At 39.8% G+C, this 27,886-nt stretch overlaps 3 protein-coding genes across 8 annotated transcripts; 2 read left to right on the top strand and 1 right to left on the bottom strand.

The window, feature by feature from the left end:
• Positions 1 to 4,692: 4,692 nt before the first annotated feature.
• Positions 4,693 to 13,642, top strand: rad21l1 (RAD21 cohesin complex component like 1). 3 transcript variants are annotated; one of them, XM_084916919.1, is made up of 14 exons: positions 4,693 to 4,766; positions 5,069 to 5,235; positions 5,911 to 6,040; positions 6,850 to 6,949; positions 7,212 to 7,315; positions 7,437 to 7,544; positions 8,846 to 8,947; positions 9,105 to 9,227; positions 9,329 to 9,558; positions 10,384 to 10,465; positions 10,759 to 10,901; positions 10,996 to 11,106; positions 11,360 to 11,434; positions 12,586 to 13,642. In XM_084916919.1, the coding sequence occupies exons 2-14, from the start codon at positions 5,089 to 5,091 to the stop codon at positions 12,772 to 12,774; spliced, it is 1,644 nt and encodes a 547-aa protein (XP_084773045.1). In that variant the 5' UTR covers positions 4,693 to 4,766; positions 5,069 to 5,088; the 3' UTR covers positions 12,775 to 13,642. The 3 variants fall into 3 exon arrangements, with proteins under 3 accessions (XP_084773045.1, XP_084773047.1, XP_084773046.1); XM_084916921.1 differs by lacking the exon at positions 11,360 to 11,434; XM_084916920.1 differs by lacking the exon at positions 4,693 to 4,766 and having other exon boundaries at positions 4,828 to 5,235.
• Positions 13,643 to 13,818: 176 nt separating this feature from the next.
• Positions 13,819 to 21,705, top strand: snpha (syntaphilin a). Of its 4 annotated transcripts, none has more exons than XM_084916915.1 (5): positions 13,931 to 14,042; positions 17,248 to 17,364; positions 17,801 to 17,932; positions 18,413 to 18,562; positions 18,730 to 21,705. In XM_084916915.1, exons 2-5 carry the CDS (start codon positions 17,321 to 17,323, stop codon positions 20,039 to 20,041), a joined length of 1,638 nt encoding a protein of 545 aa, XP_084773041.1. In that variant the 5' UTR covers positions 13,931 to 14,042; positions 17,248 to 17,320; the 3' UTR covers positions 20,042 to 21,705. The 4 variants fall into 4 exon arrangements, with proteins under 4 accessions (XP_084773040.1, XP_084773041.1, XP_084773044.1 ...); XM_084916918.1 differs by having other exon boundaries at positions 13,987 to 14,060; XM_084916916.1 differs by lacking the exon at positions 13,931 to 14,042 and adding an exon at positions 14,067 to 16,567.
• Positions 21,706 to 23,226: 1,521 nt separating this feature from the next.
• Positions 23,227 to 27,681, bottom strand: fkbp1aa (FKBP prolyl isomerase 1Aa). Its single transcript, XM_084916922.1, has 5 exons — positions 27,552 to 27,681; positions 27,403 to 27,450; positions 26,779 to 26,891; positions 23,895 to 24,066; positions 23,227 to 23,679 (listed from the first exon to the last, which is right to left on the bottom strand). Exons 1-4 carry the CDS (start codon positions 27,586 to 27,588, stop codon positions 23,935 to 23,937), a joined length of 330 nt encoding a protein of 109 aa, XP_084773048.1. The 5' UTR covers positions 27,589 to 27,681; the 3' UTR covers positions 23,227 to 23,679; positions 23,895 to 23,934.
• Positions 27,682 to 27,886: the final 205 nt, after the last annotated feature.

Raw genomic sequence — 27,886 nt, 5'->3', positions numbered from 1 at the left:
ATACTCATTATTTTGAACCGTAACACATGCACAGTGACTAAAGATTTGGTGCTGGAAATGAGCAGAAAAGGTCCGTTTTATTTTATTTATTTATTTTTTAAATTTTTAAGTGGAATTTTAAATCAGTTAAAATCTTGGAAAATGGGGTCAAAATTTAGCACTCTATAATACACATACAACATATTTACGGTAACTCTCTAAGTAAATTAGTGTTTAAGATCCAGGATGTGATGTTAAAAAGCTGACATAAAATATGGTTATTAAACACAGTATGTTTTTATTAGAATAATAAAAAGAAATATAAAGAAAACAAATGACCAAAAAATGATTATTCAGCAGAAAAAACAGGCATGAAAGTAAGTGTTAGGTGCAACACTACATCTCAGCAAGATTTAACATTACAACTAAGGTCTGCAATAGACTGTGAGTAATTATTGTGCACTTCTTGTAAGGTTTCACTATATTTCATCTTCAACAGAGGGTGAAAGTTACATTCTAACCCAAACTTTGACACCGTGGCTCTGCTTGGTTTTCCCCAGCATGCTGGTGCCCTCTAGTGCATACAAACAGAAAGACAGTGGAAAGACAATAAGCCTTCATTTAGTTATATGTAAACAGATATTGTAGAAAGGTGTATGATTATTATTATAAATTTGGGGGGGAAATAATACATTTTCACATATCAAAGGGAGAACATAACAAGGAAGAACATAAAAAACTGAACCACAAAGAGCAGAGGAACAACTGTGCTGTCTATTGATTAATGGAATATACACACTTTCTGGCCACTTCATTAGATGCACATTGATAGTACCTGGTTGGACCTTATTTTGCCTTATTTCAAAACTGCCCTAATTCTTCATGGTATAGAAATGCTGGGAAGATTCCTCACCGATTTTGGTCCGTATTGAGATGATAGCATCAGTTGCTGCAGGTTTGTCAGCTGCACATCCATGATGCTAATCTCCCCTTCCACCACATCCCAAAAGTGGATTGAAACTGGCATGTTATCCTGCTGGAAGCAGCCATCAGATGATCTGTACACAGTTCATAAAGTGATCGACATGGTCAGCAACAACACTCAGGAAGGCTGTGACATTTAAATGATGCTCAGCTGGTACACCATTAAACTACCACCACCAGTTTGAATCAAGTCTTTCAAGTTTTCATGTTGTTTACATCAAATTCTGCCCATTTTGTAGTGAAACTGAGACTCATCATACATGGCAACACTTTTCCAGTCTTCTGTTGTCCAAATTTGGTCAACTTTTGCGAAGTGTAGTCTTCGTTTCCTGTTTTTAGTTGACAGGAGGGGCACCCAGTGTGGTCTTCTGCAGCCAATCCCATCTGTTTCAAAGTTTGACATGCTGAGCAATTTTTAAAATGCTCAGCCCCCCCATCTGGCTCCAACAGTCTAGTATCTTTCTTCCTCATTCTGATGCTCACTCTGAACTTTAGCAGGTTGTCTTCACTATGCTTACATACCTAAATGCAGTGATTTACTGCCATGTGATTGGCTGACTAGATATTTGTGTTATCTGTGTTATATCTTTATCTCTGACCAACGCCCGGTCGGAGATAAACATATCAGGTCAATGCTGATGCTGATGGACATCTGAAACAGGCAGTTCATGCTTGAATTTGTTGAACAGAACAAGGGAACAGGAAACCTTAAGGACAAAGTGGCAAATAAAGATTAACACCTCCTTCAACCTCCTATATATTGGAATAACATTAAGCTGCATAATCTTTATTTTTCCAATACCCATAATACCATAAAATTCATCTTTATGTATCCTGTAGCTGTAAATAAGTGGTGGATAAAATTACTTTTAAACTTATTACTGCATTAACACATCCCAAGCAGACACTGGATGTCTGCAGACACTGTCCATTGCCTGGGGATGAGCTCCAACTGAAACAGGTGATCAAACCTTCATCCCGCATGTGTTCGACAGAAGGAGAAACTGGAGAAAACGTACACGATCACAGATAGCACATGCAAACTCCACAGATAAGACCGCTGCCTGAGCATGAACTCTGCTGTGAGCACTAAAAACTGAGCCACAATGTTACTGTGGCAAAAGAGTCAGTACGTCAGTACGTTCCAAAACTGGTATTTAGGTTTACATCTTAAGATGTGCTTCTGCATACTGGCGCTTTTTGCAGAATGCAAGCCAGCATGTTTTTGAGGGGGTTTTTTTTATCTGTGTCAGCTACACATAATGCATGACTGTCAAAGTACAAAGTGCTGTTATGATGGAGTATATCCCAGTTGTACGCATTCTGCATGCAGCAATACATATTTTGTAAGAGCAGCTGTGGTATGCATTAAAGGGAAAAAATATTCAGTTTGGGATGCAGCCCAGATAATTAAAAACACCTGTGTGTGTCTGTGCACTCCTAAATAAGATACAGTATGACAGTCTCGTGCTGCACCCTCGTACTTTTCCTTCACATGTCCACTGGTCATTAGGACCAAAATATATTAAATCATTTTGAGGATTTAAACACAAGTAGAAGAAGTAGAAACACCAAACATCAGATTACCACATGAGAAGCATTTATGATGGACTGCTTTAAGAATCCACACCTGATCATGTGTGAAATGAAACTTGTCAGACTTTACAGCAGTAATCGCTGTAATTTGTTACTTTTTCTTTCAATACAACATCTGTCAGTGAGAGAAATTATATAATCACATAGGTTTTTAAATGACTTTCCTTTTTTTACATGAATAAGTTAAGAGTCTGAGGACAAACCAGTTTGACTCACTGAATTTAAGCCCACTGGGGCATGAAGCCCCTGAAAAGCAGTGCTTGTGAGCTGTTTTCTTTAAAACATAAAACATTAGCTAATTTGTAAAAAAAAAAAAAAAAAAAAAAAAAAAAATGTTCCTTCTTGTGAATTACATGAGACTGAGTGTGCTTTAGTTTTAAGAAACATCAGTTTAACAGAAACATAAAAGAGTTATTTAGTGCTTTTCTTGCACAAATGGACAACCTAAAACCAAAAAGGAGTCATGCTGTCAAATGTGACAAACAGTAGGCCAATTATATCTTTTATTGTATCAATACAATTGCATTTTTTTTACTTTGTGATTTTCTCCCATTAATATCTCTTTCTTCAGATGTAAATGTATAAGGTCTTCATCTTAAGCAGATGTCGCTCAGATATGCACAAAATATGAAGTAGCTTATCTTAACTGCATCCATAAACTGTGCCCCCTCAATCATTAGCAAATAAATTAAGCATAGAATAGAATAGTTTAGATTTTAGTGTAGAAGTTGGAAGCAGTATAACATAGCATTACCTAAAGTCTAAGTAAAACCAGGGCCATCACAGGTGACCCCTTGCACCCCTGCCCACCACCACTGCCTTCTGGTTGGCGCCTCAGGTCAATCTGGTCCCACACCTCCAGACTCACAAACAGCTTCTTCCCCTGGGCCATTCGGACTGTCAATAAACACTATCCCCCCACGCCCCACACACACTCACCTCACCAATCTGAGCCAATGTTTGAGTAACCTTATCACTCAGGCCACTCACACACAGACTCTATTCAGACCAAGTCTTTTCTTTGCACTACCTCCAAGCACTCTGTGACTATTTTGTTCTCCAGTGTGTGACTTTCTATTATTTATGTATATATTTCCCTTGTTTTGTATATATATCCCTCTTGATTGATTCCTGTTTACTATTTATCCCTGTTGTCTACTATTTATATTTTATTCTGGCACAGTTGGTGTGCAGTACCCACAATTTTGTTGTACATGTACAGTGACAATAAAGGACTATTCTATTCTATTCTATGTAGATTAAAGCTGTCCTTGAGGGAAGTACTTACATATAACAAATGAAGAGTTGTTTCCATGCTGTTATCATACATTATCAAACATTATATTGTATATTAAAAAGTACTCTCAACTGGGACTGGTGGAAAAGTTGAGAATTGGGAGTGGGCAGTTTTATGAAGTACTTGCATATATGTATGTCCTGGTAACTTTATTGTAGTGGTGATTGGGGTATAAGAGTACGTTAGGTACTTAACATATGGGATCTCCATGGAGTATGACGTTTGCAGATGACAATGTGAACTATGGTGAGAGTAGGGAGCAACTGGCAGACAGCCTGGAGGGAAGAAGAATGAATGTCAGTAGACATAAGACAAAATACATGTGTGCAAATGACAGGGAGAGATGTGTCAGAGTGAAGCTGCAAGGAGTAGAGGTAGTTAAGGTAGATTAGTTTACCTGAGAGAGAAGGATGTTAGGTTAGGGTGAGATGGATTCAGATGATCTGTGGTGACTATTAAAGGGGGCAGCAAAAAAGAAAATAGGCCATATTTTCTGGATAGATGGATGGTGTTGCACTTTGCAAAAGTCCTTGAGCACTACTTAGACAGCTAGAGACCAGTATTGTTAGAGGAAGACTAACTTTAATGACAATGAACATAACTAATGGAAAGCACTCTTTCGCTGTTCTAATAAGTTTTCTTATGAATAATTGATTAAAAATTATTTAAATATGTGAATTTCTTTTCAACTTAAGCTTGAATAGTGAAATGTGTGATTTCTTGATTTTTTTTTAACACCACAGGTACTTTTATAATGTTAGTAGTTTTAACAAAAAAAAAATATTTGTGGCCATTTATATCAACTGGCTGTTGTTGTTTGTTTGTTTGTTAATTGACGTAAATGGCGCCAGAATAACCCCTGGCGGTGTTATGCTGTTCAATGTCAAAAGGCGGCACTTTCAAAGTTAAGGTAGGCGGCTGTGTTTGTGTCGGGCCTTTACTGTGCTTGTGTAAAATTAATTATTATAACCCCTTTATGCTTTTAGCTTCACTGATAACAGTAAAAGTTAAACTCACGTGAAAAAAATTCTGATAGGCTTACAGCTTCGTAGGTAACTCTTAGCTAACTTCGTTAGAGGACATTGACAGTAGAAGTCAGGCTTAGTTAGCGGTCAAGGAAACACCTATTTTCTAAACTTAGCTAAATCAGCATGAGAAAATTCAGCCGAGACGTGAAACATAATTAAACAAACATTGATATTTCCCTCACAGGTGACAGCTAACTTACCAACATGATGTTCTACACACAACTCTTCACTTCTAAGCGCGGATCACTAGCCAAAATCTGGCTAGCAGCCCACTGGGAAAAGAAGCTAACAAAGGCCCATGTTTTTGAATGCAACCTGGAAACAACTATCAGAGAAATAATTTCACCAAAGGTAAACGTTTTCAAAGCGCATATCCATAACCACATATTATGGGATAACTTAAGCCAGTTATTATAGTTTTATGTTGACATTAGCTTTATGATTTTTCGTTGTACTTGAGAAATGAAAAAATAAAGGACCATTCTATTCTATTTGAACTGTTTTCATTTCCGTTTAGTTTCAGTCAGTTCCTAAAGTGGATTTGCTTGGTTCATTTCAGTTTTTATGTTATTTTTAGTTTGGGGTTTGTTTGGTTATTTTGTTTTGTTTTTTGTCTTTTTAATTATTAGAGTATAGGAGGTATTTTTCCCATGGGCAAACTTTCAGAGTAGATAGCACAATATAAACGTGAAACGTTACAGTGAAGGCAGCTGACACACAACACAATCAGACATCCCAGTCTTACTAAACAAATAGTTTTCTTAACAAATTTAACCACAGTGATAAAGACTATTGCTTTCCCTTTTCTGGGTTTATACAGAGCACAGGCAGGGTGGAGATGAGTGTCAGGTGTCTACTTTTTTAAGTTTAAATAAACACACTTTTTTTTGTCTTTGAGTTAAATAATCATGATTTTATCCCTGAAATAACTAAAATGCTTTTTAACGACTAGTTTTAGTTAATCTTTTATATTAACTATATTAAAAGAGTGAGTCTGAGACGTGAGTTTGTGTGTGTTCTTTATAGGTGAGAATTGGTTTGCGGACATCTGGTCATCTGCTCCTTGGTGTGGTTCGAATCTACTCCAGAAAAGCAAAGTATCTCCTTGCAGACTGCAGCGATGCCCTGATTAAGATTAAAACAGCTTTTAGGCCAGGTAACCCCACCTTGTTGAAGTTTGTGTGTGTGTGTGTGTGTGTGTGTGTGCACGTGTGTGTCTGTGTGTGCGTTAAATAATTTAAATTCTTTCAGAATAACATTGTAAAATATTTTTAATCGGAGCAGCTATTGTTGTACAGTTTATGTGACAGTTCCTCATAAATAAATAAAGCTAAAACCTGAATTTTAGCGGAACCACAACTTATTTCACAATCTGATCAGAATCAGAAAGACTTTATTTATCCCCAAGGGGCAATTAAGATACAACAGAGTAGCATGATGGAATGGATGGTTTTCAGAAATTGATTAACTGCCATGTAAAAGATTTTCCATTCAGATTTTAATATGATTAATCCAGTCTAATCCAGTCTAACAATCCTACAATTAATCCTGGGTTTATTAAAGTTACAGTGTAGGGTACATAAGACTGTGTGTGTGTTTGTTTTGTTTGTTTTTGAACCAACCATGTCATCATTTATTTTATATTAGCCATTTATTTGTAATGCAGCAAAAAGCTTCAACAAAAATGCAACATTGCAATATTCATGAAAGGAGTATTTATGAAAACATGCTCTGTGTTAGAATGCATTAGTTTCACTTACATGTGTCTGAAGTGGTAACAGACGGTATCCCATTTATGACATAATTGCTTAACCAACTTATTTTAAGAAGGAACGTTTTCAACCCCAAGAACTTGAGCTGATCTGTGGTTTTCTCATGTACACGATAACAGCAAACAGTCTTTCATCAAACCTATGGTGTGAAAACTTAATTTACCTGCATGCTCTTTCTCTCATAATACACCAGGTCAGACAGATCTGCCGGTGGAGGGGCTTGAGGCCACAATAAAAGCGATTACCTTGGTCGAAGATTTCACTACCTTTGATCCCCAGCTTCCAGACCCCAGGCACTGTTTTCCTCACTTCTCCAACACGTCTAACCTGTCATTTATAGAATTGATTTTTATGACATGCTTGTCAATATAAAAGGATATGAGTAGAAGGATTGCTCATATGACATATAAGACTGATTGTGGACTTACCTATTTTCTAAGTTATAATTCTGTGTTGACTTCTTAAGTAAGGCTGCCCTGCAATCATACATAATTTAATTACTTGTTATTTATTTAAACCTGAAGAATAAGTATTCTGTTTGTGTCCACACACCAGTGACATAGATGTTGTGGACCACTTTTCACTGAACCAGTGTCGATCAGAGGAAATCACTCTGAAAGAGGATTTTGGAAATAACTTTCTAAACTTTGCAGACATTGGTAAGAGCTGAGTTGTTTTCTTGCTTAAGTTGAGTTGTTATTGTCTTTGTTTATGTTGAGCCTGATTTCATTCTGTCATAGAATATTATTAATTTCTTCCCTTACTTGTCATTGATTGTAGGAGATGAGCGCCAAAATTATCATAATGTATTGATGGATGTGAGCTTCCAGAGCTTGGCTCAACATGGAGATGCATTCGGGGATGAGGACCGAGGATTTGACTTACTCGGTATTCCATCCATCCATTTTCTTCTGCTTATCCGGGGCTGGGTCGCGGGGGCAGCAGCCCAAGCAGAGAAGCCCAGACCTCCCTCTCCCCAGCCACCTCCTCCAGCTTATCCGGGGGAACACCAAAGCGTTCCCAGGCCAGCCGAGAGATATAATTTCTCCAGCGTGTCCTGGGTCTGCCCCGGGGCCTCCTCCCGGTGGGACATGCCCGGAAAACCTCGCCCAGGGGGCATCCTTGTCAGATGCCTGAACCACCTCAACTGGCTCCTTTTGATGTGGAGGAGCAGCGGCTCTACTCTGAGCCCCTCCTGAATGGCTGAACTTCTCACCCTATCTCTAAGGGAGAGGGCAGCCACCCTTCGGAGGAAGCCCATTTCCGCCGCTTGTATTCGCAATCTCGTTCTTTCGGTCACTACCCACAACTCGTGACCGTAGGTGAGGTTAGGGACGTAGACCGACCGGTAAATTGAGAGCTTCACTTTTACACTCAGCTCTCTCTTCACCACAACAGACCGGTACAGCGTCTGCATCACTGCAGCCGCTGCACCAATCCGTCTGTCGATCTCCCGCTCCCTTCTCCCATCACTCATGAACAAGACCTCGAGATACTTAAACTCCTCCATGGCCTCAGATTTGGAGGTGCTGATTACTCGGTAGTCTTACGTGAATTGATGAGGATCAGTTTACAGTTTTAGCCAGAAGAACATATTTAAAAACAGATCCCTCTCTGGCATACTGACTGGCTCTAGTGTTACCTTTACTGTAAAGTTGTGATGCCAGAAAATATTCATTCAAATATATCAGTATTCAGCAGGGCATTAAAAATTGGTGTTTTGTCACCAAATGCATACAGATCAAAAAAGGAGTATAAACCATTCTTGCAGTGGGTGATTGAGTAAAATGTCACAGGATATGCTATAAACTCAATCAAAGCTCTGCTTTTTCCAGTGGTGTTTGCAATCCTTGTCCTGGTTATAAACAGAAATGTTTGACCTGGATTGCTCACATCTGCTATTAGCTTTGGTGTTTGTGAGAGGAGACCGTCTGTCTGGGCCTTCAGGTCCTTGACAGGACTCATGTTCATGTATTCTCTCAGGGATCCAACATCTGAACTGTAACACAAAGAATAAATAGCCTTTGAGACACGGCATGGCTCCTGTCTGCTTTTTAGTTTTTAATAACCACTGGTTATATGGTTGCAGATGGTCTCTTTTTTTGCTTTTTCGCATATCAGAATTAAAATTGAATTAAAATAAAACATATTAATTATATGTTTTATTTTTTCCTTCACTGACTTTGTAGATTTTCTGGCGCAGTCCAGTGATAATGCTGAGGCCACAGAATTCATCCAGGAGAATCCACAAAATGAAAACCTACCGAGCTCGCCTTTATATGATCAGCAAGGTGATATTTCATCGTGACTGTATTTTACATTAGCTATTTAAATCACATTTTCAATTTAATTTAAACAGCTGCAAGTGATATCCGCTTGATTGTACAGCAGCGCCAGGGAATTGTGTTGTTCATTAAGAGAGTAAAGAGCTGTGTTTGCTCTGAACAGAGCCCATATGTTTGGCAGATGCTAACAGAACAGATTCCATGGAAGTAGAGACCCCGATGGCGAATCAGACCACCCTGCTCGCTAATGAGGAGGCCTTTGCTCTCGAACCTGTGCCCATCACTCGTAAGCACCAAGCATTCCAGTCAAAAGCCACTCACATCAGAACAGCTGAAATGCCACTCTTTTTCTCACAAACTCTTGTATGATTAACTGTTTTTCTTCAGCAAACTCAGAGAGGAAGAAGGGGAAGAGGAAACGCAAGTTAGTGGTGGATCAGACTAAAGAGCTGAGCAATGAATGCATCAGAAAGCAGCTTTCTGACTTTTCAGATCTGGTCACTCCTTTGGACATGGCCCCGCCCACTGTGCAGCTAATGCAGTGGAAAGAGAGCGGAGGTGCAGATAAACTCTTTGCACAGCCGTGTTCCACTGTTTTATCGCTCCAGATAAAGGAGGTGAAACCCTGCTACATTCTCAACAATATTAATCCCACAATAATATCACCACTATTGTCTGTTTTTTCTGGGAGTTGTCACATAAATGATTTTCTCTTTCAAAAACCTTTTCTGGTCCACTTCCGGACACCTTCCAGCGCTGCTATTTAAGCTAAGCACTCTGCAATTTCACGACAAGCTTTAAACCTATTTACAGAGGAATCATTCATTTGTCTTTTAAACTAATATACCTTTTGGTAATGATAGTGAATTCGATTGCTAAAACTAGTTTTCAGGTAAAGTCCGAAAGACCAAAAGCATCACGAGTGGGACCGGCAACATGCTTGTTGCTTTAGCTTGTGTTGGGTTTTCTGGTGATTGCCTTCATCTGAAAATCACTGAGTTATCTGAGGGAGGGCATACGGTGGAAACGCTGTAATGATTACTGCAAATGCACGGTTTGATCCAAACGCAAGAGACTTTTGGCCCCACTGAAACAATCATAACTCGTCACTTGCCAAATTTTCTTCCCTGTGAGTTCCTTCACTTGCACAAAATGTAGAATCAGTTAAAGGATTCTCATTTTGACACGCTGCAGGAGATCCAGCATTCATTGCTGATGTATATAGTGTGAGAGGACACAATGAGACTTCCACCAAGTGGTCTCAAAATAGCAGCCGTGCTCGAGGCGTTCTGGAGGTGCATGGGAAGATAATAGATAAGCCAGTTTAAATCAAGTAAAGGCTTTTTGATTTTATGAGGTGATTTTGATTAAACTTTACATTTTGGCGCATAGACAAAGGTGAATCCCTGCTATTAATGTTATGTCACATTTTACATTTCCAGCTTTTTGCTAGGAGTTTTTTCCAAGTGAAACGCCGTGGTGTACGTGAGGATGTTGAGGAGATGCGCCACGAAGAGCATAAAGGTATTTTATGTTTGTTTATTCATTTCTAAGGTGTTATTTCTGTTATTACAGTACATGTGTAATATAACAAAGCTAAAGCTGTGAGGCAGGAGGGGGAAAAAAGAAAAGAAAGGTTGAAATTGAGTTTTTCCTTCCCACTGCTTTCAAGTGCTTGCTCATAGATTTCTTTTGTTGTTGTTGTTTCTGTATTATTGTAGGGTCTTTACTTTACAGTATAAAGCGCCTTGAGGTGACAGTTGTTGTGATTTGGTGCTATATTGTTTTTAATGTATGTGCTTTGTCCTGCTCCTTAGCTCAGAGGGAACAAAGTGCCCTCACTACAGAAGTCAGTGTCATGGATTTATCAGCTGATCCTGAAAAAACACACAACACTGAGCTGACTGAACACGATCACGTCAACGACAGCCAGCGTGAGAGCTACTCACAGCTCACACAAGTAAGTATTAACATGTTATGTAAAAAAATTATAATTCCCCTGCTTTCACTGTTTTTCATTGTCCATAGCTCATAATCTGCGCTCTTTCTACCAGGATGAAAACAGGTCAGAGCTTACTCATCCATCACTTCCATCTGAAGACTCCATATTTGTCCACCCGCCTTACTTGGAGCACAGCACGCAGTCAACTTCCCTCCACACTCAGGTGCTTGCGGACACAAACAGTTACAAATAGAAGCAGGGCAGGAAACTGTCCTCTGCCAACCTCTGCTTCTCACCGACCTTAACTGTGGAATGAAAGTGAACTAATAATGGATGATTGTGTGTGAAAATAGCTAATACAGTAGACGAGCTCCAATCTATTAGCACTTGACAGATGGCGGGTGTTCATTTCCCACCCTGCCTTGGCGATGTGCCCAGCATCACTGACTGAAATATGGTGCCTTTCTTACCTCCAGTCTATGCTGAATAGCCAGGACTTTGAGGAGAGGAGGATAACCAGGCGAGCACAGAAGCTTCTGAACGCTCTAAAAGTAAGACTCTAAAAATAAATGGTTGGACATTAGAATTAAAGTCGCACCAGCTACTCCATCATGGATGTAACTGGGATTAAAATAGATGGGAAGAATGCATGTTCAGGACACAGGAGTGTTGTTTGTCCCATGGGGTCTACTTAATTTCAGTTTGGATGTTACATAAGCCGACTTAACATTAGTACTTGATTCCTGAAAAACACATGATCGAGACAAAATTCTGACCTGACTGTTATGGTATAGATATGATAACAACATCCTGATTACTCTGCAAACTTTTCAGTGTTGAGTGAATGACAGCTAACAGTCTTGGCTTGACATCTGTGATCCTGCTACTTAGGGTTTAAATAGGGCACATCTGATTGTTCAAAATCAGTCACGTGGAGGTTTTGAGTGTGGCGTCCTCTTTGCGACCAATTTTATCTAGCGAGTGTAAGCAGCCTCCCACAACCACTCGAAACTATGTGAAGAAAACACATTTTTCCCTAGCAACCTTTGGTCGCCAGGAAATCACTAACCAGTTTCCAGGTTTATCAAAGGGTTTGGGGTTTGTTTGTTTTTTTGTTTTTTTTTTTAATACTGGTTCCAAGATGAAAGTTGTCCCAATGTCAATGACATAACCTCACCACCTTCTGGACATCATTGTTGGCCTTAGGAAGATGATGTGTTCAAGAATTGTTTAATGGTATCCTTTTACTAATTAGAATAAAACTGAACAAATGTTCTTAACCTAAAGGAGAGTAGCAAAATCCAGAAAAAGCTTAGCATACCGGGGTCGTCTCTGTTTCTCTTTCTGAAACTTATTTGAGTTGTTACTATCCAGAAATGCAACTTCACCATGCATAAAAAAGAGAGAATTAACATATACATAAATGTAAAGGGATTAAGTTTTGTTTATAATTACCAAAAAGAAAAGACCTGCTGGTCTGTTGGTTAGCACATCTGATCGCAGTAACAAAATTAGTTGACAATCAAATTTTACTTAATAATATATTGAAGTTTATTTTAAATGTGGACACCCTGTACTGGTACCCTGAATATCAGAAACTGTAGTCAGCGTGGACAGGAATTTAACAATGAGAGGGATGGGAGAGGATTAGGGATGAAGTACAGGAAATTAAACTCTTGTCTGTGTGTGTTCGTGTTTGCAGCAGAGCCAGCATGACAGCAAAGACCCCACGTTCAGCCTGCAGGGAATTTGTGAAGGAAGTAATCGCTGGCAAGCTGCAACCACCTTCTTCTGTTTCCTCGTCCTGAAAAAACAAGAAGTCCTCCGCCTGTGTCAGACCGCTCCCTATGAGGACATCTCTGCCACACCTGGACCCAAATTCTACAATTAGTAAAAAGCAGAAGTCAGTCTTCTAACATGCCAGCTTGGGTTTGTAAATGACGCAGAATCACCGTGTGTCTGTTTAACTCTGATAAGATTATATTAAGGTTACTGAAATAAGCTTCTGGAATAAATAGTATAAACTGCATGAAATGAACACATATTACTCTGTTTATATGTTTGCTTGTTCTGGGTTTCAGTGAAGGAACACGTTTCCTAAAATGCTTTGCCAGACTGTTTTGTCAGGTCTCTGATTTTACATATTCAATTCTCTATGTTTTAGTCTGCTTTCTGCTTTTTCTGTCGTGTATATTTATTCCAGACACAAGATCTCAGAAGTTATTTCTGTGACCAGTTACACAAAAAAAATGTCACATAGCTCTTTGTTGTTTTATCTGAAATGTTGCTGTTCTTCATTCTTCAAAACTTTCTTTAACAAAGTATTTAACGTGACTCTTTAGCAGGTAGAAATATAACTTTGTTACTGAGATTGAGATTGGATTGTCAGCAATCTGTTCCACATTTTTAAATAATTTCTGCCCCTTCACCTTAAATTCAATCTCTTTTTTTAACAGCACTGAGGAGTATTTTGTGAAACAGATTCTTTGTGTACTGTTTACTAAAACGGTAATGATTGACTCGCAAAGCTATGTTTATTTGTGAATGCTTTTCTGAAGGTTTCTGTGTCATCCACTCAGGTAGAGACACTAAAATTATCTAAACTTTATAGGAGAGTGAGAGCTGACTGTTGATAAAGGCCTTTTGTTGTTAAAGTTAATTATTTAAGTAGTGAAAATTTAGAGTTTGAAGTTTCTCTATTCGTGCTGTGTCTTGTATTGGCTGATGCATTGTGGATTGCATTAAAGTAAATGCATATATCGAAGCACAGACTTGTAGTTATTTCTGTTCTATGCAAACAAACTTTGCTTTATCTGTGAATTGGAGCATGATTTTCTTTCTGCAAGTCCGTCCGTCACCTGGGTTGTTGAACAGGGTGCTCAGCAGCCTGCCTGTCTTTATTAGAATAAAGGATTCACCTGTCAGAAAACAGACATGCAGGTAAATCCTGCCGGATGAGGCTTTATGATTCCCTGCTGTCACTTTAAGAAGCAGCGATGCAGCAGACGCAGTCGCCTCATTAATCTGCGAGCTTCATGGCTGCAGGATGGACCCTCATCAGCACCACCAGCATCTTTTCTTCTTGCTGCCACCGGGGACCGTTAAGTCAGGCAGAAACCGAGGCTTTTCCGCGATGCACAGCTGCCACCTGCCCAAATGGTACCGCTTCACATGCAGGTTGTTGTCGGTCTTTTGTGTCTGCAGGGAACGTTTGTTTTGAGCTTCAGAGACATGGTGATATACCCTTGTTTAGTAACCGTATCATACGGTTACTCAACATGATCGTATGTAGGACACAGCTGGGGCGAAATGTGCTTGTCAGCGGTTTCGATTAGAAGCGTTGTCTTCGGTAGAAAGTACCTGCTGGGGTGTTGGGTGTCCTGTTTAGGGACTCGCTTGCAGTCAGTTGGCCATGCGAAAGTGATGAGACTTCTTTAACTGCTTATCTAACAGCGTCTTATTTTAGGCGACAGATGTTGAAAATCATGTGATTCAATACCGTAATGATGACTCAAGGACAAAGCGCACCGTCCGCATCTCTCCTTGTGATATTTATCCGGAAACATTCCCGGCATCCCCCACCTCCTGGATCCTCTGCAGAGTGCCTAAATGCTGCTTTGAATACAGTTTTATGCACCGGCTGTTTGATGCTGCTCGCCTACACAGTGAACACCGAAACTCACACTTACGTAAGATGATTGCGTATTTCTCGCCAGCTCTTAGCACTTGTTGCGCAGACGGAGGAGAGGGAGGTGAGATTTCCTGCCTCGTCGTCCTAGAAATTAAATATAGGGCACAATGAGATGCTTCCGGCTCGCTGGGTGCGCTTTTCATTAGCAGCAGAGTTACAGGTCTGTTGTGTCTGCAGCTGCCTGAAGAGCCGGTACATTTTGAGCGTGGATCAGCAGGTTTCCTTAAGCTTTACGCAGAGCTGTGAGACTTCTGAAGACAGATGAGAACATTTTGTCCTCATCTTGGATTTTTTTGCTGGTTGGGCTGAACAGAAATGGGTTGTAGCTACTATTAGATCACCTTGATTATACAAGTGATTTATCTGCGAAAAAACAATATTTTTTACCTATGGGATAATTAAATTCAGGGAATGTATATGTATTTAGATTCTTTTTCATTATCAACATGTATCAAACTGCTTAAATTAGTAAATACTTAGCCTGATTTACAATCACAGTTATTATAATATCTAAATATAAACTTTAAATAAAAAGCAGATATAAGGCTCTCAAGTGTACCATACAATATTTTGTGATTTATGGGCTTAGTAACACTTTACAAGCACAAACTGCAACATTTTTGGCTGTAGAAGTAAATAAACAGCAGAGCAATGGTTTCCATTTTTATTATATTTTGGGTAGAAATTGCAAATGAAATCACATTTGTACCAAAAGATGCCGTGCATGCAATGACAAATGAAGACTTAAAAATGAACAAGAAGTCTGCAAAACCATAACCAATAGATACACAATAGGAAGAAAAAAGAAACATTTAAATGTCTTAAAATCAAAGTTAGGGAAGATGCAGTTATGAAATATCTGATAATAATAAACCGAACAAGTCTAAATTCTGAAAAAGTCAATACGCAATACTTGCTTTCAATCCAATATACACTCACCGGCTACTTTGTTAGGTAACCTGTTCATCTACTCTTGAACTCAGATATCTCATCACCAAACCACAAGCCAGGATCTCGGTGCATTTAGGAATGTAGACATGGCCAAAACAACTTACTGAAGTTTAAACTGAGCATTAGAATGAGGAGGAAAGGCCGATTTAAGTGATTTTAAACTCAAGTTGTTGGTTTCTAAAACTGAGGATCTACTGGGATTTTCCCACATGTCCATCTCTATGATTTACAGAGAATTAATGAAAAAAGAGAAAATATCCAGTGAGCAGGAGATATCTGGGTGGATATTTCTTGTTGATCAGAGGAGAATCAGATCGGAGAAGAATGGCCAGACTGCTTCAAGCTGAGAGGAAGGCAACTGTAACTCAAATAACCACTCATTATATTATAATATATACAGAAGAGCAGCTCTGAAAACACAAAATGTTGAACCTTGAAGCAGACAGGCTAGGGCAGCAGAAGACCACAGCAAGTGCCACTCCTGTCAGCCTTTTTGCTTTCTACTCTTTTGTAAAGTGTCCTTGGGTATCTTGAAAATGCTATACACATCAAAGTTCTCCTTATTATTATTATTATTAGGCAAGGAGAGATAACTGAGGCTAGTATTCACACAAACTCACTAAAATCGGATATTAGCAGATTGAAATAATTCTGTCTCGTATTAATGGTTCATGCTGGTTATGTGCAATGATGTGGGTGATATTTTCTTGGAACACTTACTGTTGCTGACTACATCCATCCCTTTATGACCACAGTGTATTGATTTTCTGATGGCTACTTGCTGCAGGATAGCACGCCATGTGAAATAATCTCAAACTGGTTTCTTGAACATGGCAGTGAGTTCACTGTACTCAAGTGCCCTCCACATTCATCAGATCTCAGTCCAATAGAACGCCTTTTGGATGTTAGGGTGGAACAGTAGATTCTCATCAGGAATGTCCAGCTAACAAATCTGCAGCAGCTGCATCTCCGAGAAGTGTTTCCAGCACCTTACTGAAAGATGGAAGGAAAGCAAGGAATAAGTCAGTTCTGAGGGCAAAAGGTGGGCCAGCCCAGTATTTCAGTCGTTAGTCAGGTTGTTTTGAGTTTTAATACCACGGCTGACATTAACATTTTAAACCTGCTGTTGTGAAGAAGGGATTCAAACTGATTCAAACCTTCATGTTGGGGAAACAATCAGGAGTGCCTGTATAGTTCTAAAGACAGAAATGAAATATATTAAATTAAATATAGAAATTAACACAGTTGAAATTACAATAGTACAAACACATGCAGGAACCATCTCTGTTCCACTATTTAAGTATTTGTGAACAGTTGATAACCCCAGTGACTGTTGACTCTGCCAGCCACCAAAAGTGAGGCTTTGTCTCTGTTTTATAGCTTTTTATAGCAGTTAATGTGAAGTTTCATCATGTTTGCCTGCAGCTCTGCAGACAGGGAGGACACAACATAGAGAGAGGCAGCTGCGCTGATTGTAGACTTACTGTGTCGCCTTTGTGTCAGCAGAGAAAGGAGGCTTTATCTGCTGCTGCCTAGACTATTTCTTTTACAAGTGTTAGCGTTAGACTTTTGTCACTGCCTTCCAGCCTAGAGCCACATAATGGCCACACACAAGACACAGTGTTTTAGAAGCAAAACACGCTCCTTGTCAGGTTTTGGGATTCAGTTTTCTTCATGCTGGTTTTACCTGTGATATGTTTGTGTCTGTAACGGTGATTACAGCGCAGCTCTGAGGGCTCCTAGTGTCCCTCTCTAGAGAGAGCCGTGGAGACGTTGGACATTCCTTTGCACATCGATGTCTCTAACTCCGAGTCGAAAGCCCTCCTCAGGTCAGCGCAGGTACTGTTTCTTCTCATTTTTCTCTCTTTTTTTTTCAGCCAAATGGCAAAAAATAATACGTATTGAGTGTAGCATTAGTTCAAGCTCAGCTGTCACCCCAGCAAATCAGCACCTACCAGCTCAGCAGCTATCTTTCTACACATCAAATTGGCTCATATAGGGCATGCTATTTAAGCTGCTTCAGCCTGCTTACAGTTGCTGCATATCTGCAAGCTGCTTTGCGACCCACTTCCACCCCAGCTCTTTCTTGAATGTGCGTCTCAACTCTGTCTTGTATCTGTTGCCATTGATGTTTGCTTTTTTTTTTTTCTCCAGTTATAAATTTTTGCACATCGAAATAAAAATCCTCTTATGATTATAGTTGTGCTGATTGAAATCTGATTTTTGTAATTATTAATAATAATATTATTAAGTCATAATTTGATCTCCCAACAAGGCGCTCGGTGGGAACTAGTGGCGGCAGCGGGCGATATTCCCACAGCGACACATCCAGTACTCACACCTACCCTGGTCGAATTAGGCCACCAGAGGGCAGTCCTACAGCCCGGACTTATCCCAGTACCCCCAGGTAACATGCAACTTACACTCCTGTAGTCTAACAGTCGGAAAATAAGGCACCAAAATGTTACCAAAATTACCCCAGATCTTTTTATACTCAGTCATCTTCTCATAAAACATTCAAGTTCAATGGACTGCACACGGAATTGCCCAAAGCCATGGATGTAACTGACTGTCTGAATGTGTTAGTCTTGTGTCGGACTGGCACGCTCTTACAGGGGATTTGCCAGCTGAGACTTCAGCACCCCTCGGCTTCTGCAATAACTGTTGAACTGAATTACCAGTGCTGACACAATGTCAGCAAAAACTGGCTGATATTAATCTAGAGTAAGGGTTTATTGGAAGGTTGTTGGATTGGTTTGTGTTTTATTTTATATCACCAGATTTCTGTTTAATGCTACTATACTTTACTACTCACTGTCAGTCAGCTATCAATTTATACTCATCATATGTGATTAAATCCAACCTTTTTCATTCACGTGTGATTCAGACGTCAGGTGAAGCACACAGCTTGCAGCGACAACCATGGGATCAGGCCCCCGACCCCAGAGCAGTACCTTACACCCCTTCAACAGAAGGAGGTGTGTATACGACACCTGCGAGCCAGACTGAGGGAAAATGTGGAAAGGCTACAGCACAGGTTAGTCTTTTTCTCTATACGCCTACTTTCCTTGTTGTGGTTGCAGTTGTTGTTGTATGAATACTATTTCATTTTTTGCACTTCCCTAGTGCTTCCCTACACTGTGTCTGTGTATGAGTGACTCTGCAAAAATAACTGCTATTCAAAAATCTTTACTTCCTCATCAGGGACTGTGAAATAGATGAGTTAAGGGCACAGCTGTACAGGATGCAGGAAGACTGGATAGAAGAGGAATGCCACCGTGTCGAGGCCCAGTTAGCCCTAAAAGAGGCCCGCAAGGAGATCCAGCATCTCCAGGAGGTGGTTGAGTCGGTAAGGTCCAACCTGGGTGTACGGCAACAAGACTCCCATGACCACAAGCCATTCTCAGGGTTGCAGGGAGGTCGGCCAGGTGGGAAGTCTCGCTCCTGTGGATGTTCCCCAGCCAGCACTTTAACCCGCAGCGCCGCCCACTCCAGACTGAGCAGCGAGGCTCTGCAGCTGGAGCGCGGCTCAAGTGCTCCCGAGCCAAGCGGAGCATCGCAAACAGCAGGACAAACTCACCTGCTCCTGGAGGCAGCCCTGCTGTCAGAGCAGCTGCCGGCACAGAGCCACATCCGAGGCCCCCCAGCTGTGCCACGCTCTTCCACCTATGAAAGGTTGTGCAGCGGTGGGGCTGTGTTGCCAATCTCACACTCCTGCCACACTCTCAGTAGCAGCTGCAGGTGCAGTGGACACACCTACCTCCCCCACCATCACTTGTTTCTGCACTTACCTCAGGAGGAGGCCCCAGTTACGGCTGCTGCAGTCCCAGTTACAGCTGCTGCAGTCCCGGTTACGGCTGCTGCAGTCCCGGTTACGGCTGCTGCAGTCCCGGTTACGGCTGCTGCAGTCTCTGCTACTGAGTCTAACCCCATTCCTGTTCCTGCAGCAGAGAAGAAACCAGAGGTCCGCTCCCAGGCCTGCAGCCCCACCATGACCTGGCTTTGTGAAGAAAGCAGTGCAGAAGGCCCAAGTGTAATTTCTTTAGTCTCAGCAGACATAACCCCATCAGAACAACAACGATTTCCATCATCTTTACCTCCTCTATCCCTTCCTCAGTATATTTACAATGCAGAGCCATCAGAACCGGACAAACCAGCGGGACCTCAGACCTGCCAGCCCCACCCTATAGCTCCACTACCAGTTAAGCAGGAAGCTACAGTAGTGGAGATAGAAGAAGACAATAAGGATGAAAATGGAGGAGCTGGTGAAGAAGGTCATTCCGCTCAGCGGTGCCACTGGAGCCGGTACTTCCTAGTAGATCTCTTGGCTTTGGCAGTGCCGGTGGTTCCAACCATGGCATGGCTGTGCCGAGGAGCACCACAGGAGGTCATGCCGGTGTACCACATTGGGTCCTTGCTGAGAGGTTGCTGTGCTGTGGCTCTCCATTCACTTCGACGTCAGGGTGCAGGCAGGGGCCGCAGACCCGCCAGCATGAATGGAACAACATCAATCTGAAACTTTCAGCCACGTTTGGCATTAAGAAAAGACTCCAAACCTCTCCAGGCACAACACTGACTTTACTTTATAACATTTCAGTCTCAACCTCGCATTAGATATCAAAACTTATAAGATTTTTAGAGTCTGTGATCATGCTTTGCCTTAGAGAACAAAAGATTAGTTGTACATCAAATACTTTCCTTACTGATATAGTCTGTATTTACTGCTACTGCCTGCACTTTAAGTGGTTTTCTCTTTATTGCGGTTTGCATGTAACCCACAGTTTGTTTGGACTCTCTTGCTTGCATTAAAAAGCCCCTTCAGTATGCGATGCCTTCAGAGCAACAATGTACACATTATGAAAATAAGAGAAATAGTGTTTGACTGAATGCTTCTCTAATTTCATCATCACATTTTCTAAATTGTTCACAGAGAATGTGAGAGTCACAGTCATGAAATTCCTTTGGCATCACTGATGCCTCACCAAAGCAGAAAAGTACATTAGAGTCAGCACTTTTGTGACGTGTTCAGAAGCAGTTAATAAACAGAGCACACAGGGTGTGGGTGCAAAAGAGAGGAAAAGCATTCGTTTTTGTATCACAAACAAGGAAAAAAAGGTTTTGGACTTTCCGAGAAGCAAAGATGTGAACTGACTCTAGTGAGAGTGAAACAGACAGATGGATGATTTTTTTTTTTTTAAATTCCTACAGCATAAGGAAAACTGTACAGACTCCATTTCAATCCTGCTGGGACACATGAATAAGGAAGTGCATCCGTGACCAAGAATAGAGAAGCAGAAATCTGCAGCTTAATACAAGCTTATTTTACATAATGGAGATAATGTAAAGGTCTAAATTGTGAAAAATACTTTTATAAGGACAACATTTATTACATTTTGGATCTTAAAGCAAACTAGCGTAGTGTGTGTGCGTGTGTGTGTGTGTGAAAGAGAGTGAGTCTGATTTGCTCCATCCATTAACGCACACTCAGATCATTTATCTACATTGTATCTTAAGGAGATAAAGAGGGAAAGTTGGAGATTTAGTAACCTGTGATCCACACAGATGAATGACGTGAGTCGCGAGAGCACTTTAGTGAATTTGTAAAGAGATAACAGCTTGACACAGGTATATATTTTCTGATTTTACATGAAAAAAAAAAGATGTCTGCACAGCTGCTAGAAAGAATTAACATAATTATTTTTGGCATCAACTGTGGCTTCTTTCACTGTACTGCAGTTAAGCCTAATGCAGTGTATCAGTGTTTGAGCATTAATATTATAATGTATCTATTTCAAGTGGCCCTTTGATGTGACTCAATTGTAATCACAAACTATGACGTGCTGTAAATGTAGTTACCGATTTCAGCCTTATTATGCAAAAAGAACAAAGGTTTGGCTTTCAGGGATCCTTCCAGTGAGGTTTTTGAGAAGTTTAATCAGAGTTTCAGCGTGAGGAAGAAGCAGATGATTTTACTGTATAATAAAGTCTGTGGGAGCAGCGCACAATGTTGTCTTCAAATTTCACGCTATTCATTTTTGTTTGACTTTTGTTCCAAAGCAACAGTATTTCCTTTATGTATTTGTATTTGCTCAGTGTCACTTCAGTCATTAGAAACAGCCAAATATTGCAAAAAATACTGTTTCCTTTGTTCTTGGAAATAAAACATGCTTCTGTTTTCTATTTTCTTTTGTTAGTGAGACATAATAACATGAATTATTAAGGCAAGACATTACAGGCAGAAACACTTTTTTCTCCATTGCATTATCTATGCAAATGAATGCATATTAGATAATACATCAGCTCATCTGCATATTTAAATATAAAATTTCAGGAAATGTGCAATGCCAAACCTTTATGTCAATAATTATTAGGGGAAATTTCATAGTAACTTACCTCTTAAAGTTTTATAAGAACATTTTTACAATGTATATCTTTAAAGGTTGCTTTGATTTTTTTTTTTTCCTCACATATTCTGAGCCTGATGCATTCACCTAACAGGTGAAAAAAATCCGCAGTTCAGTCGTGGGAGGACACACAAATCCCTTTGTAGTTGCAGCATTAAAGGGCACCCGGCATAAAAACTGCCAAACCAAACGTGGAGCTACCTGCTGTGGCGACCCCTTGTGAATAAGGGAACAGCCCAAAGTAGCTTCTGTATTCTGAGCCTAGAAATCTCCATTTAAGTAGCACTTACATTCTTTAAAATCCCCAGCCCGATTCTGTGTTATATTATTGAAGTTTCTAAAGATTTATAAATATATCAATCTGATTCCTGAAAACATGGTGAAAAAGGTCATTTTTTTCTGTCTGGAGAAACAAGAAAATATATCAAAAATATGCTGTGTAAAGAATCTTTTGATCAATTTGTTAATAAAATGAAACAAGAATATTCCAACAACCACAAAAACAATGGAAACAAAAAAAATTGATGCCACATTAGAAAGAAAATGAAACTAACTCAAAGTTTGGAATACAGAAAAAACAATAATTTTATTTTTTTTTTAAGACCATTACAAAAACCAACAAACACAAATATAGCTCTGTAAAAAGCAGCCATCAAAACTGAGCTTTGTCCAATTTTTGCTCAAAAAAAAAAAAAAGTGAAAATTTTAATAAAACTAAGACTTAGAAAGTATTACACTCAATATTCCTTACTTAAGATTAATTGGGGGAAATAACACGGTGGTATTTTATACCCTGTTCACCTGTAGAGTCTCACTTTATTCATGCATCAGTGCAAAGCCCCAGTAACAGGCCTAGAAGCCAGTTGACAAATTAAAGAATCCTGCAGCATCCATTGAAAAGCTGAATTTAACATTTTTATACCCTACGTGGTTGCATCAGAGAATGCACATTTTTCCCTAACAACTGCTGGTTGCCAGGGTCACTGGGCCTGTTTGACTGTGGCTTAAAATGAAAAAAAGAGCTATGAAATGACACAGAATAACTCTGAGGAGGAATAATTATCATTTTACTTAAAAATCACTCTTTAATGTATTCGAATAAGCCATTCCTAGAGGAAAATTTTTCTCTTTAGCTGTGGATATTAAAGCAAGCAGGTATTTTTGGCTCATAAATTAAGACCATCTTCCAGGTCCTCTAATGCTCTTCAGGAAAACGTTTGATTTTTGATCCCCTGATTATGACATGCTCTGGGCATTTTTGTATTTTAGAGTACATAACAAAAGTAATTCATAAAAATATTGTGTCAAACAATTTATTCTTATTTTGAATCAAGACAATTCATTACCCGCAATCAATACGATTTTATTGTAAAGGCCACAAAGCCACAGGAATGAGACTCATTCAGTATTTATGACACTTAAAACATGGTCCTGGTGGCAGACGCATTTAGTCAGTCAAACAGCGGCAATAAAGTCAATTTGAAGTCCAAAAAAAAAAAATACGACCATAAAAATACAAAGCAGTATATGACAAAATACATGTGATAAGATGGCCTATGACTTATTACTGTCTGGAATCTAAAGTATAATATAAGGGATAAAGTTTTAAAGCAAGTGACAAAACAGAACTTGTATATAAATGTAAAGGAGAGTGAAATAGTGTAACAACAGACATAGGTCCTATGCAGGAATCAAGAGCAGGAATCATCTGTTAACCTTTTTCCTCCATGTTCCCGAGATAGGAGTCAACCTGCAGTGAGGGGGGAAGAGGAAAAAAAAAAGCTCTTGTTATATCCATACTATTTAATCTCTGGACATAAGCAATAAAAGATAACTGTATAGTCACTGTAAGCATGTGGGGAGCGATAGTACTGTTTAGGATTATTAATACATATGTTTCCCTAATTGCGCCGGGTGTTACAAATCTAATCATGTTGATTATTCACATTATTAAACACGTCTCACCCTGAAAATCTGAGTGGAATTAAAGTTGAGTGCACAAGTTTCAGGCCTCCAGACCAATCAGCTCCACATCAAAGGTGAGAGTGGCATTTGGTGGGATGATCCCTGGGTGACCTTTGCTGCCGTAGGCGTAGTCTGGTGAGCAAATAAGCTTTGCCCGCTGACCCACACTCATCTGTGGAGAAGATGGAAATGAAACACTACTGCCGCAATCGAACTAAGTAATAGATTTATTTAAAGGCCTCTTAATAGTACAGGCTTGGTTTATCTTAAACTAATGCAGTTAAATGCAACGGCAATCCAATAAACCCGTCTTCATAATGTTAGTCTGTGGTGATGCTGAACTGCGTTTTTCAAAGGCATTATTAGTAAGGATGGGCAAGCGCGCAGGAAGAAACAAAACTGAATTATGTAACCATGTGTGCCTGGAGTTAATTCTTTCAGATTTAACAGCAGCTGGGAGGATGTTGTGCTTTACTACTGCCAGAAGGTGGCAGTAACATACTTACGAGCCGTTTTCCAACCACCATTGAAAAACAAAATTAGACAAAGAACACAATAGGAACCACCAGTTATGGGAGCGACATTTAAGACGCTGAGAGTAGATGGCGCACAAACAGGAGTAACCTGCAAATCCACAGATTAGCAAAGCTTTAAATAAGCCATGTTTAGCCCTTCTTTGAGTAAGGAAATGAAAACAAGGCTCAGCGTTAGCTTGGCCAGGGAAAGCTAGCATGTCACAATCATAAGAGAGCAGTTTAATGGTAGTGTGCAGTGATCATGTTTCCTCTTATTTTCTGTCAGATATGTACAGTTACAGTGGTGGATAATGTTTATTATGAGGTCAGCGCACAAACAAACAATGTGAGGCAAAAGCTCCGGCTTCAGATTTTTCCCCCCCTATTCTTGCCTTTAAATGACACCAAAAAAATGGGGATATCCCTAATATAGTCAGCTCAGGTCAGGACCCCAGAAACTCAAACCACCTACGGTTCAAATCTTATGTTTATGAAGGGCAACCAATCAGAAGAAGGCTAGCTTGAAGGTGTGGTTTTCAAACTTTTTCTGGTACATCCCTATTAAGAAGCTAAATGAAATTAATCACAGTAGCATGTTTAAATAAATAAATAAATAAATAAATAATTTAATTAATTAAATTACAAAGATCTATTTCACTTCATGTTTCTGAGATGATTGCACCTCACATTATGAAAATCACTGCTTTAAAGTGAGAGGACATAAAACAGTTTGTTTCAGATGGAGGATGAAATGAGTGGCTGCACCAAGGGTCAGTATATGATAAACAAGGGTTATCTTGAATGGAGAATCTGCAATAACAGAGTTAACAGAGATAATTTTTATATGATATAAAAATGTCATATACCTATATCATTTCTATAGTAACACCATGCGTTTATGGGCATGTCTGGGAGCGACAGCCATGGGTCATCCTCCAATAACGATTTAGCACCTAAAAACTTTAATAACCTCCAACAGAACACAGTGTTTTACAAAATATGCAAGAAAACTATTCATGCTGCGGGTGAAAACAACAAACTTGTTTCACCACTTGTGGCAAAAACAGACAACCAAGTACAACCATGCTACAAAGAAGCAGATACTAACAGCTCGTGATGTGCAACCCAAATGTCCACAGATCACTTCAACAAGCATCGCTGGCTAGCCTCACACCACATGAGTGGAAGCACAAGCAGTGGATAGAAATTACTGACATGGTTACGTGGTGGAAAACCAGGACTTTAAGCAGAAGGATAAAAAGCTTGACCAAAGACACAACATCCCGTGCAGCTTCAGAGCAGTTATGAGACTGAGTTAATTTAGTTATTGTTAAACTAAAATACTGAGCAGTTCTTTTATACTTTATAAATTTTCTAGGGAAGAACAAGTGCCTAGGCTACTTTTGTGCTTGCATTTGATTTATGCTGTATCACTGGACATAATGCTGCTGCTGCTGCTGCTGGCAACTTGTTTCAGTACATTCACACTTCAAATTAGGAAGTGTGCCATCAACAACAGTAACTTACTAGAGAAGAAATGTAGAAAACTCACTTCATTTACTTTCACTTATAAAAACTGCTGCCTGCAAGCATCAATAAAACATTTTTCCCACATCGCAGTTCTTGTTATTGCAAGTTTTTGTGAAAAACTGTAATATAATTTTAAGGCTATATCACCCACCCCTTCTAATCCTATAATAGCTACTTTAGTAGAACCCATGAATAAAAATATAGAGACTAAATTGGGCATAATAGGTCTTTTGTTCACCCATCTGATCGTGCATTAATCCCCCAAAATCTTACATGGTTCAATAAAACACAAGCTGGAAACAACAGAACAAACATCACAGCATTATATCATTAAAGATAAATCATTTCTAACAGTAATAATTGCAAAATTACACTGGGTTAATGGTGGCAAAGTATCATAACAGCGTGTTAACAGCTGGAACAGGCTCTGTGCCACTTAAAGCAACAGGAAAGGCAGATAGAGGATGAAGAAAAGAGAGCAGAGATGCTCCAGCATCACTTGAAACCACTAAAAACGCTGTGAGTGCTATTTGGATGCATTCAGTTCTAATGAAAGAGGCTAAAAAAATAAAAAAAAAAGGCCCACTTATGCAAAAATAATACCATCAATCTGGAGTAACACAAATTTATTTCCATACTCGTCACTACTGACAGATGTTACAGCTGAGATTGGGCTAAATACCTCCCAATATAAGCAACGCAGTTAAACGTAACTATAAAAGCATTTCATGCCCCCCAAGAGAGAAAGATCACAATCGTTACTTTTAGCCGTTGTAAGGAAAACATAGCTAGTTAAGTAATACCTGCATAAAGGTATTCATTGCGAAAATCTTGCTCACCTGGGCTACTCCTTCTTCCCATCCCCGAATCACCTCCTGGTGTCCGATCTTAAATTTGAACGGCTTGCCCCGGGACCTCGAAGAGTCAAACACTTTACCGTCTGCCAGTGTGCCTGGAGATGAAATAAGAGTCCGAATGCTGGTTAGACATGTCTGAATATCTAACTCGACACAGAGCTAACTAATCCCACTTTTCTGCACCCGGCTGTCTTCTCCAACATGAGCTAACTGCTTAGCCGTGATGCTAGCGTTAGCATAACGGGTTCCCGGATAGTTTACGTTAGGAGGCTACAGCTCAACGAACTTAACTACTCTTCGGTCCCTCAAATAAAGACAATTCTGGCCGGTTTAAAAGACCGGGGGTATAATAAAAGTATGCGAGCATCAGAATAGCTGATGATAGCCCAACAGTCAAAATAGTCAGTCTGTTAACAGAAGCTAGCTACAATGCTAACCAGCAGAAGAAGCAATGGGCACTCGGGTACTGTTAGATGAAACTAACTTGGCTCACAATTCACCCAATCAGACACCTTTCACCCAGGTAGGGGCTAGAGGAAACATTCAAAACGTTAAAGAGCATCCAAATCAGCGTCCAAATCTCGGAGCTCCAGCCTCCGCACTCACCAACATAGTGCACCACGACGCGCTGCCCCTTCTTCGGAAAAGTCCGCCCTGAAAACAGGAAAACAGAGAGAAAAGTGGCAGAATAATGAAGCGCACACTCTCGGGATAAAAACAATATTAGGCTGTTTAACAAGTCACATAATTCTCACCGTCACCCGGAGTTATAGTCTGAATTTCTACTCCCATTTTCGCTCCGCTGTATCCTTCTTCTGGACCACCCTACAATGCGAGCGGAAGCTGGAGGCATGGGCGGCCTCCTGACGAGCGAGTGGGCACGGATGGAGGAAAAATCCACCAATGAAGCAATATTATAACAATTTTATAAGAATATCTTACTTGGAAACAAGGCCCAAGTAAGCGTTTTACGTTTTACGATTGCGTGATACTAAGACGAGCATTTAAGTCAGATGATTGGTCACCATCCATATATGTGTATATATATATATATATATACATATATATATATATATTTATGTAGGGGTTT

This window comes from Perissodus microlepis, chromosome 20 (genome assembly GCF_051167445.1).
Source record: "Perissodus microlepis isolate ML-2025 ecotype Zambia chromosome 20, ASM5116744v1, whole genome shotgun sequence".
Lineage (NCBI taxonomy): Eukaryota > Metazoa > Chordata > Actinopteri > Cichliformes > Cichlidae > Perissodus > Perissodus microlepis.
Note: the sequence above shows the minus strand (reverse complement) of the source record. Positions and strands in the feature narration are given on the sequence as shown.